The sequence below is a fragment of the Lynx rufus genome, unplaced genomic scaffold (genome assembly GCF_022079265.1).
Source record: "Lynx rufus isolate CCGP_SWC_20201006 ecotype Redwood Valley unplaced genomic scaffold, mLynRuf1.p SCAF_1, whole genome shotgun sequence".
NCBI lineage: Eukaryota > Metazoa > Chordata > Mammalia > Carnivora > Felidae > Lynx > Lynx rufus.
In genome coordinates, this window is record NW_025814823.1 from 169,916,150 (window position 1) to 169,928,218 (window position 12,069).

Below are 12,069 nucleotides of genomic sequence, written 5' to 3' on the forward strand. Positions count from 1 at the left end.
ATATGCACATTTTGACACATTTTTGAAAACACAGAAAACTGAAGAGAACAATAAAATTTACCAACTATTTCCAAGGTCGTGCAAACCAGGGCCAACATTTTGATGTGTTTTTTATTGTCTTATGCACATCCCTTTCTCCCCCATTTTCAAGTGTGGTCTTACTACATGTACATATTTTATTTTTCATTGTCATAGTGCTCACAATCTGACGGTATGTTCTTTGAAAACAATTTTAATATGTACTGTTGTGATTAAAAACTTAGAGATATAAGATGATTAAAGTCTGAGGGTATAATGTCTAACATGGTCAGTGTAGTACATAATACTGTATTGTGTAATATGCTGAGAGTAGAACTTAAATGTTCTTACACACACACACGTGTGTGTGTGTCTGTGTGTGTGTGTCTGTGTGTGTGTGTGTGTGTGTGTATATATATGACAAAAAGGAATTTCCTATTGTTGCATATGTAGATTTTCTCTCAGTACTTCACTACTGTGCCATTGTGATAAGCCTTCTTTGTAACATTCTTTTTATGCAGTGTTGATTATTTCCTGAGAATAACTTTCTAGAAGAGTCATTTTGTGTCAGTGGATGAGGCCTTTAAGACTTGATATGTACCACTTCTCTGTCCCCTACAAAGACTGCATAAATATTCACTCCCACCAGTGTTTTTGAGAGTAACTCTAATATACCATGCCACGCACTGAGAATCAGCCATTTAAAAGCTTTCCGTACAGTAATAGGTAAAAAATATTTCACTGATGAGATTTTATGGTTATTAGGAAGGCTAAACGTTATATATTTGTCTCTCATATCTCTTTTGTGACTCCCTATGTAAGTTTTTGACCATTGTTCTACTGGTATGACTTAAGGATCTGTAAGCATTCTTTTTTTATTTTTAAGTTTATTTATTTATTTTGAGAGAGAGTGGGAGAGGGACAGAGAGAGAGGGAGAGAGAGAGAATCCCAAACAGTCTCCATGCCATCAGTGCAGAGCCTGATGTGGGGCTCGAATTCACGAACCGTGAGATCATGACCTGAGCCGAGACCAAGAGTCAGGTGCTTAACCAACTGAGCCACTCAGGCGCCTACGTAAGCGCCTTTATATATGGTAAAAGTTAATCCTTTTTCCTATTTATTGCAAAATTTTCCATCAGTGTGTCATTGAACTTAATTATTTTGTGTTGTTATAGTTTTTTTTAATTTTGGGGTAGTCCTGTATTTTTTTTCTTGACAGCATCTTTTTTTGTCTGTTTTTTGCTTTTCTACTTCTACAGGTTTTCTCCACTTCATGATAAGTTAAAGATTCTCCATATTTTGTTGTCTAGAGACCTATCTCCTGCAAAAATTGTTGTACAATTTATTTATTTTAATTTGTTTTTGTTTGTTTTCCTACAGTTTAGAAGAGCCTGCTAACCGACATCAAATAATAGGTTTTATAGGGTAGCACTGGCAACCTGAAGGATTCTAGTTGTTTGTTGTTGTTTGTTTTGATTTTTTTTAAATCAGTGAGGAATTAAAGGTAAACCATAGCTCATAGTAGCTGTTCCAGGATGGGCAGTGGAGCCTAAGTAGAAGCTGTGTCAGTGTGTTTTCTCTTGACAGCTTTTGTCATTGGACAGGAATTTTGTTTTTATTGACTGTTCTCATGCTTAAAAAAGGAAAGTAGCTGTACTTACAGAATATTATATATGGCCAATAGGGACTAATTTATTTAAAATTATTCTCTCTTTAAATAGCTCTAATATTAAAGAAAAAGACCAAGGGAATTATTGTATGTTTACAAAGAGAAAATAAAAGAACACCAGCAAGGAGGCAGCAGGGTGCATCAGAAAAAGGCAGGAGCCCAGAAATCCCTGTGCCAGGTTTCCTCTGCTTCCATTACTTTCTAGGTATATGGGAAAATCAGGTCCAAGAACTTTGTGAATGCTAAAGCATTGTATTAATTCCAAAATATTTTTCTGTAGCCAGAGAGGTACATTTGGAAGAAAATTGCACTGTCCTGAAAATCTGATGCTGCTTAGGTAGCTCATATTGTAAGCCTCACTCTTCATGACCTTGTTGAGCTTGTATAGCGTGTAGTGCTCAAGAAATTAGAATTCTTTATAAATGCTTTCCATTTGTTCCTATGTCACCGAAGTTACTTGTTTTATTCCCAGTTTTTTCTTGACACTAGATTCTAAATAATGAAAACTAAACCAGTAGTTGCCATAGTTTTTTCAAGTTTGTAAATTTGCGTTATATTCTGCTAGCTTTTCCTAGTGAAAGGGCAGTATGTTTTATAGAGTAGTATACCTAACTGTGATTACATGGTGTTTGTGAATCCTGCTTTCTGTTTGCTTAGATGACTCCCTGAGGCCATCCTTACCACCTGTCCTGACCCCTGAACATTAGGGGCCATGGTTCTAATAAATGTTTGCCTGGGAAAATGTCAGTGCTGTAGAATGAGTAGTATTTCTAATAACTCACCAATGGACAATATAGAAGGATTTTAATTAGAAATTTTTATAGCTGGGAGGGAATGTTTGTAGATCATCTAGGCCAATCAGGTTGTAAACATTTTTATTATTTTCTGTTTTTAGTACTTTTTATGTAAGGAAAAACCTTATAGTAAAGTTTTATAGTTTGTGCATATTCTGATACCTTGTAAGGTTTGGTTTTCACTTGAAATTGCAGATTATCAGGTGTTAAGTATTTGCCATTTTGGAAATTATAATAAACATTTCTTCGAAAAGTTAAAAGCCAAAATTTTTTCTTAAAAATGTCATTTCCTCCTCAGCCTTATGTTTACACAACACTACCCTTTGTCAGAGTGCAACATGGAAGGTTTTATTCGGACGTGACTTGCTTTTTTGAACGTGTTACCCATAGAGTCCGACTGTACAACATACAGGGTAAGAAAACAGAGAAGCACAATTGTGAAACATGTGTACTGGTTCTTGAGTTTTGTTTGTCGTTTTTAATCAATTAGCAAGTGGTTTCTGAAGATATAATCTTTCTAAATTTGCCATCATTCTTATTGTGTGTTTTAAAAATATAATACTTCCCTTTGATAATCAAAAATGGTAAATCTTTTAACTCTCTGCATCTACATATTCTTTTTTCCTGTGTATCTTTTCTATCATAATATGTGTCCCAGCCGTGAGTTCATTAATTGGAAACTTTATTTCTAAGATCTAAAAAATGTTATTTTTATTTTATTTTACAAAATGGAAATTATATCAAATATGGCTTTCAGTTAGTGGATCACCGACTGCCTCTGACATACACACACACCCCACATATGGCCTGCCTTAAATATGGAAGGTATTGCAATAGCATGTATTACTGGAATTTAACTTTCTTTTAAGAAAAATGTTCATTACTAGTTCTTTTTATTCACAACTCTTTAGCTGGTAGAGTATAAAATCAGGCGATTGTTTATTGCTTTTAGGACAGTACTGAATAGCGTCTTTATCAACCAAGCAATAGTAAGTGGGCTTCTAATCCTTTTAGGGACTTAACCACGGGCATTGGCACTGGTCCTTCCCTAGGATTTGGGTGTAGCTATGATTCCCAGATAATCTCAGTAAGAGTTGCACATTTATGTTGGTTGATGTTGAATTCACCAGTTTTAGAATGGAGTACTTTTCTAACCACAAATGTAATCCTAATAACCAGACCACTAACCATGGTATCAACTGTCTTAGAAAAGGACCTCATAAAAATGCCACTTTAGGTGTTTCTTTGCTATTAGCTATGCTGAAAAAGCTAGGAAAGGAAAAATTGTTTCCCTGAATCTTTTTTTTTTAATGTTTATTTATATTTTTTGAGAAAGAGAGTGTGAGCGGAGGACAGGCAGAGAGAGAGGAGACACAGAATCTGAAGCAGGCTCCAGGCTCTGAACTGTCAGCCCAGAGCCTGATGTGGGGCTCGAACTCAGGAACAGTGAGATCATGACCTGAGCAGAAGAAGTCAGATGCTTAACAAACTGAGCTGCCCAGGCACCCCTCCCTGAGTCTTTATACCAGTAAATAATAAAGCATTTTAAAGCTAATGATAAAATATATGGACATGCACTGTTTACTTTTTAGGTAATGTGGGGAAGCAAAGGGTACTTTGTTCAGGGAATGTTCGCTTTGCTACCTGTAAGAAAGTTCATAGTTCTGAAGTAATCTTTTATTGAGTTTTCTCAGCTCTCTAGTAAGTCACAGTCTTTTTGCCCCATCCCTTTCTACTCTTAAAAACAATTTTTTTTAATGCTTATTTATTTTTGAGAGAGAGAGAGAGAATGAGCATGAGCAGGGGAGAGGTGGAGAGGGAGACACAGAATCTGAAGCAGGCTCCAGGCTCCAACTGTCAGCACAGAGCCTGACACAGGGCTTGAACCCACAAACCATGAGATCATGACCCGAGCTGAAGTCAGAGGCTTAACCAACTGAGCCACCAGGTGCCCCAAGGGCAACTCTACTCTTGCATAAGCTATTGTTCAACATCTCTGAGAGCTCTAAAATTACACTTTCAGCTATGACCAAAGGTGTCATTGTATGGGTGAAAATGGCATCATCACACAGAAGATCTGCTTATCTGCTTTTAGATTTGCTTACAACTGTTGCTTTTAATGGAAAATGTCTTCCTTGAGTACAACATAGCACCCACTGTGGCACAGACCTGTTTACCAAGTGTGGTTCAGCATTGGTTTTCATCAGTTAATACTTAGGGATAGCTGTGTCTCAGAGTTAATGCTGAAGCAGCTCACCAGAGAATTCCAACTTCTCAATCAAGTATATTTGCCTAATTGCTTTTGCTTTTCTTTAATTGAGTCAGTCACTGTCACTGCAGCTTCAAAGTTTTTGCAGGTTGTCCGGGGGATCTAGATCTCATCACAGAGGATGGTTTCTGTAAATTAAAGGGCCCTCTTTGGCTACTGAGACCATAAGCTTAGTTTGCCATCATATCCCAGTGGTTGATTTGGAAATTAATAGGCTCTGACTTGTCTGTTTACTCATTCCAACAAACATGTATTTATCAGACCCTAAATCCCTTTCTTTTCTCCTCTTCCTTTCTTCCCTCCTGAGTAGTCCAAAATGCCCAGTGGCGGCTGATTCATAGCCCCTTAGCAGAACCAGGAACCACCAAGATTTAGCTGATTCCCAGCCCTCCAAGGTGACAGTGCCTGCTCTCTGATTAGTCAGTTAAGAAACAGAAGTTTTTCTCAACTGGGCACTTGGAATATTAACATAACAAAAAATAATAAAAAAAAATAAGAACACAGACCTCAGATTGCCTCTGCATGTGACAGTGGGTGGAATAAACAGGCTGAAGCATTTGTATTAGATTTTTGTAGCTTGAGAGCAGAAAGCTTCAGAAGTTTGTGGGAAATGACAGATAAATACGTTAGGTATAATGTGAAGTTAACTTAGAGTGCTTTTCCAGATGAGTTTTACTGTTCTTGCCTGGATTGAACCTGAAACCAGCGTATGTAACTATTCGAAGTGACATAGCAATCTTTCTTTTTGCTCTCTCAAGCCCAGAGCATTTATTTTTTTTTTTTCCCAACATGAAAGTACTTGGTGGGAGATGAAGATACCAGCTCACCTGAAAGGCTTTCATCCAAAATATACATCCTTCTAATGTCCGTATCTCAGCCTCTCTCAACAAATCTCCTTCTTGGAAAAAAAATAAGCCTAGGTGTGGAGAGAGCCTTTTTTCAGTGGCCTTCTTGACCCACGTCGTCTGTCCTTTGTGTGAAGGGTCGGGTTGTTGGCATCCTGGCTCATTGGGTTTTAATTAAATCACTAATCGAAACCTAAGGAAGAGATGTGAAGTCTTCAGGGTGTTTGGATCTCAGGGAGTTCAAAGTGCCTGAAAGGGGTCGGGTAATGCCCCACCAAAAAAGCAATACTAAGAAATACTTGAAAGTTCTTTGGTGTTTTGAACTTTGGCCTCACAGCGCCTGGGTGATTGATCAAAATACGTGCAAAGAAAACGTCAGCCAGTTTCCATGCTTTTGTAGATCAGCTTTTGTTTAATATTTCTTAAAATAACAAAAATACCTACTTTCAAGTTTAACTTATTAATCTATCTTTGGATATATGCTAATTTTGCCCCCATTAAACTGACCAGATGTAGTTTATTTGGATGAGTATTAATGAATAGAGCCTGTTTGTTGTTAGTACCAAATTTATGAGCCAGAAAAAAAAATGGGGTTTAGGGGAGAGAAACTATTAATATTTTATGATTAGATACTATAATTGTGTTAGGTTACTAAACCATTAATTATGCAGATTTTATTCTCAGCAATAAGTGTAAAGAAACAAAGAGTTGATATTATGAATTATCTATCTTTATTGAATGTCTGTTTGTATTAAATCCTTCAAATTTGGTTTATTTGAAATATTCTTTTAAAAAACTAAAGTAATGCAATCCTGATAAAATATCCTTAAATTCCTCAATCTCTGTTTTAGTTGCACTTTGACCCTTTTCTCCTCAAAGTAACTTTTGGCCCAAATTAAGCTTTAAGAGAAAACAAAATGAGGAATAAATCAAACAGCACTTCCAAATTATAAAAACCATGTGGTCATTACTGATTTCACAACAAACTGAGTTGGAAGGCATGGGTTCAACTAACTTTGTTTCTTTTCTTGGTTTTATATTTAAGTTTTAGTTTCTCTATTTGTGTTCTCTCCAGGTTCTGAAAATGGTAGGAGGTACAGTGCAGCTTAAAGTTCTCTCTTAACATCATTTAAACTACCGAAAAACACGGTGTGTTTCTTTTCATTATTGTTCAGACATTACATTCAAAAAGGTTCAAGAAATAATAAATTAGAGGAAGTCTTGTGCTCACTAGCGTTAAAAGCTCTACAAGATCAGAGAGATTTGAGAGATTGCTGATGAAACATAATGCTTTGCCTTTTATCAGGTTAAGTAAGAAATCCATTTGGTAGCACCCATAATTTAATGAAATGGCCTTTTGGAGCCTTTTTTTTTCCCCCAAAGATTATTTAGTTGGTAGAAAATAACATTTTTCTGGAGGAAAATGTGGGAGAAGTGAGGATTAATTTTTCTTGTACTGTAATCATCTTCCATTCAATTGAAACTTTAAGTGTTACTAAATAGACTACTTTAGCTTTTTTTGTTAATCTTGAATTGGAAGATAGAATGTGATACAAGCAGAAGTCCCTGTATCCCCTCATGTTATATTTGATATTGTGCCATCACAATAAGCACATACCTTGCGGTGGCATAATGATCAATAAGTGACATTTGATAGCTGTGGCTTCATTTGTCTTCAGAGCTGTAATTATTAGACTTTGGTGCCCTAGTTTTCTGACATCAACAGCTACTTTGAAGAATTAGGTTGCTATGGGTTACCAATGTGTCATGTACATTTTCACCAGCACAACGTTCAGGTTCCAGATCTGTTACAATATATACCTCCAAGCTTTCCCCCCCCAGGGACTACGTTCTCCTAGGCAGGTGTTTGTGAGTGAATGAGTATGTGTATAAACCATGTTTCAACCCTTAGGAGAAATATCATAAATGCAATACTCTGGCCTATTTTCCACCAACATATTATAAAAGTACTATATGTAATGGATCTTACTAAAAGAAAGCAAGTAGCCTGGAGGTAAAATGTAATGAACTGCCATCAAGAAGTATGGAAGAAAAGACTTTCCTTTGGCTGAAATGACTGAATAATTTCCTTGCCTGGGCACATTTAGCAATCGCAAAGAGGTTGCTTAGTTTTTCTGTTTTGAATATATAGCCGAAATGGAGTCATAACATGACCCTTGACTTTTAGAGAGTCGAAGTGAACTTCATCTAGTTAAACACATAAGAGAATCACCTTGGGAATTAGAGATCTGAATCTTTACTTGTACCTTTAAGCCAACTAGGGTGACCTTGAGTTTGTCCTTTAATTTCTCATGCACTCAATTTCTTAAATTATAGAAAGATGACACGGTCAAGTAGGTGTAACTATTAAGGAGTCTTCACAAAACTTGTTATCACATAAAGTCTCTCTTTTTCATAACTCCCTGCTCCTAAATTCATCTTCTAAGGATGTTTGAATCTGGGCCTCCTATCCCTGGAGTCCTCCTACTTGTAAACAAGGTCTCAGAGCTTCACTGAAGTTGTTTTTATTTCCATAAAAAGATTCATGAGGATATTAAAATGGTTTGCAATCAATCTCTCATATTTTTTTCCCCAGGACTATGTTCCATATTTAGTTTGATTTAAGAGTAAAAAGCATTAAGTAAGTTATGGCTAGGCAGACTTAGGTAATTAAAACATTTCTGGAATACCATAATGTGCAATTGACTGCTAAAGATTTTTTTTCTGTTAATTGGAACTTTTAAAAATTGAAATAAGTAGCTATGTGTCGAATCTGATTATTCCCTACAGGCATGAAAGAGAAGGTTATTTTAAGGGACTATAAGCACATTCTGGTTACACAAATTCAGAACTCAGAGGTTATCTTGGGGGCTGTTTGACAGCAGCTGCTGTGTTGAAGCCATAGCTTCTTAGCAGGGAAGCATCATCCCCCACAAATATGTGTTGTACTAAACTCAGATCAAGGGTGTCACGATGGGAAACATAGGAGAGGTGTGATGGTTATGAGCTCAGACTCCAGAGTCAACACACCTGTGTGTCATTTCCAGCTCCCATCCCAGTTCTGCTGCTTACCAGCTGTTTGACCTTGTGCAGGTTTTTACAGTCCTTGGTTTTGGCATCTTGAAAATGGTAGCAATAATAGAGTCTACCTCATAAGAGTGTTGGAGGATTAACTGAGTTAATATACATAAAGCCTGGCACCTACTAAGTATTATATCTCCTGAAGAGGATGTGCAGGCCAGATGAGTAAAGGCATAAGTGTTACAATAGAGAGTAGCCATTGAGGGTTGGGGGTGTTGGGGAAGAATTGATAAAGCGAGTTGTTGAGATGCCAGATCTTGGAGAAATGTCACTTAAATAGGCAGAAAGGAGTAAAAGAACATTACAAAGTGTGAGGTGGGGTTGTATCAATCAGACACCCTTGTTCCTGTAAGAATTTGAAAATCTTGGGGCACCTGGGTGGCTCAGTAGGTTAAGCACCTGACTTTGGCTCAGATCATGATCTCATTGTTCGTGGGTTCAAGCCCCACGTCCGGCTCTGTGTTGACAGCTCAGAGCCTGAAGCCTGCTTCAGATTCTGTGTCTCCCTCTCTCTCTGCTCCTCCCCCATTCATACTCTGTCTCTCTCTGTCTCAAAAAAATAAACATTAAGAAATTTTTTTTTGAAAATCTCTGTATTACATATATTTAAACTGATATCTAGTTTTTCTTTATACATTTAAAAAATTGCAAAGGATGTTTTTCCTGGAATATAATCAATATTGACATTTAAAAATAAACATATCCAGTGAGTAGCAATTTGATACCAAATCATGCATTTTTAAAAAGGCCTGAATAAGATCTTTTTTTTTAAGTTTTTTATTTGAGAGAGAGACAGAGAGAGAGAGCACAAGCAGGGGAAAGGGAAAGAGAGAGAGAGAGAGAGAGAGAGAGAGAGAGAGAGAGAGAATCTTAAGCAGGCTCTACCCTCAGCACAGAGCCCTGCATGAGGCTTGATTTCATGATGGTGAGATCATGGCCTGAGCTGAAATCAAGACTTAACCAATGGAGCCACCCAGGCTCCCCAAGACCATCTTTTAAAGTCAAATTTCACATCCTTATTTTCTCCTTGAACTCATATTTCTATTCTACTTCCTCACAGAAATTTAGCTTAAAGTAATATTCTTATGCTTGAGTCTTGTTATTGGTTAACCTTTCATTACTCTTATAAAAGAAATATGTATGTATATATGTGTCTATATATTTAAATTTAAAATTTCTGTTATCCTAAAAGTATTAAATATGATGTGCATTGAGTTGTAAAAATTATTAATAGTATACAGTTGATCAAAAACAATCTCTATATATTACCAATTTTGTCATTTATTTCATGAACTTTAATGGAAGCCTTTCAGTGAGATAAATTATACATTTTGTATCCCCATATATTCATGTGTCCATTGGTGAATGTTATGTATTGCCAGAATGAGATAGGTTTCAGCATCGATTTTTTTACTAATTTTTATTTTTATAAGTGTAGGGCAAAGGAATGATGTTACTACCATAAATAAGTAGGTGGCAATAGAAGGAATCTTATTATAGGAATGCCATTCAGTCCTTTGAACTCTTTATGAGTTAGATTCCATAAATCACAGAGTGGTCTATGTCAAACATAAGTTTCAGTTGATTATTTTTAATGATCTGCCTGGCAACTTGATTAGATACCCCTTCAATTTTGTTGAAAGCAAACAATTGAAAGTCACATGTTTTGGAAAAATATTTGTTACTCAGCCATTGAAGTTCAACCAGACACCAGTATTTCACGTTGTCTCTGTCCAGTGCCCACTGGAGTTAGGGTGAATGAGAGCTATGCTATTGCTTCTTTTTTTGGTAAGTTGGGAGAAGGGATGGTGAAAATGTAGTTTTAAAGACAAAAACAAAAACAAGGAAGAACCTCTTGCCTCAACAGCAAGATCAGCTTGAGAAATGAGAGTGTACAGAATCTAGGCTTCCTGACTAATGGAGCCTTGGAAAGGAGCAAGTCGAGGAGAACAGGAAGTAGGCAAGTTCAGAGTGGCTGTCAGTGTGGAGGATATTCAAACGGATCATTATGATTATTCCAGCATTCTTCCCTCACTTGTCCTAGACCAGGCCAAGTGTGGATCATGGGGAATGGAATAGGAAAGCTTCAGTGTTGTGAGCTGTTTTATTCACCTCCTATGGAAGGGCTTTAGTTAGAGCTTGCCTGTTTGGGATTTTAAAAAATGTTACTGATGTAGATGTTGTGTTCCCTCCAAGACAGAGCTTCAAAAAAAAAAAAATATATGTCATTTCTTAAAATCAGTGTGTGTTAGGGAAAAAAAAAAAAAGCTTCCAGTTTTATTGTGCATTCTTTCTGTCATTAGGTCTTCAAGTATATTGTAGTTAATTGGTGTCATTTTTAACCAAAATTTGCAATCCATGGAATCAAAATGCTATATACCTTTCCTGTTATACATTTACTTTTGTGTCATTGTGAGAATTTCTGCAATGAAAAGCATAAAATATGTAGACTAGTGCCAAGCGCATAATAAGTTGATCAATAAGTAGTAGTAGTAGTTATTTATATAGTGCTTTAGAAATAAAACAAAGTAGTGCATCACCATTTTCTTAAATTCAAGCCTTGGAATGGAATTTACTCAAATTTATATTCATGAAAGCAGATGTTAAAATTTTCACTTGTGGAGAAATAATCAATGTGAACATTTACAGACCTGGAAATCAGCAAGTACCTCAGAGGATAAATTAGATCTCACAATGGCTGGTAAGTTGAATAAGTCAACATGGAGAAAAAGGTCATCCAGTTGTGGGAGTTATTACCATTTTTATTCTTGGTACTTTCAAATGTGAGTACGGTTTTTAAAAATGATAATATTTACTTTTTAGAAAACAGCATCTCCATATTGACCTGCTGAATTTATCATTGTTGCAAGACTTGTCATTAAAGTTTATGTTTTGAACTAAGCAGTGTGTGTTAATAACCATGAGTGTCAGCTCCTGGTTAAGTTGGATAAGTTCACAAAAACAATGTCACAAAAGTAAATACATAATGGGAAAGGTATTTTTATATTTTTTATGATTTAAATATAGCAAAAAAGATACTAAATAATCCCAAAATTGGAGGGGAAATACGCCCTGGTTTTTCATGGCAGCTTTTTTTGTTAGCTGTCATTATTGTTACCATTGTCCTACTTCGGCTATGAAGTGACAACTCAGTCACCCCCTCTGCTCAGTCACGGATTCAAGAAAAAGGAATGAGGGCAGCAATTTGATAACAAGGTTGCATTTGTGCCCAAGAACCTATATTTTAAGGATACTCACTGAAGACCTTCTTTGAAACTTAGATGCATTTTTTGAGGATTTACTTTGTATGATTTCATATCTTTGTCAAATTCAGTTAAATACCTCTCCTGGGTTCTCATCTTTACTTTTCATTTTCTTAGATGGGTGTGGGT

General features: G+C 36.3%; 1 protein-coding gene across 1 annotated transcript in view; it reads left to right on the forward strand.

Annotated features, from left to right (window-relative positions):
- The window catches only part of MAN2A1 (mannosidase alpha class 2A member 1), a 167,129-nt gene that overhangs the window by 119,864 nt on the left and 35,196 nt on the right, over positions 1–12,069 (forward strand). The window contains exon 16 of the mRNA XM_047090160.1: positions 2,781–2,895. Coding sequence (XP_046946116.1) covers positions 2,781–2,895 — 115 coding nt within the window. The remainder of the gene's footprint in view (positions 1–2,780; positions 2,896–12,069) is intronic.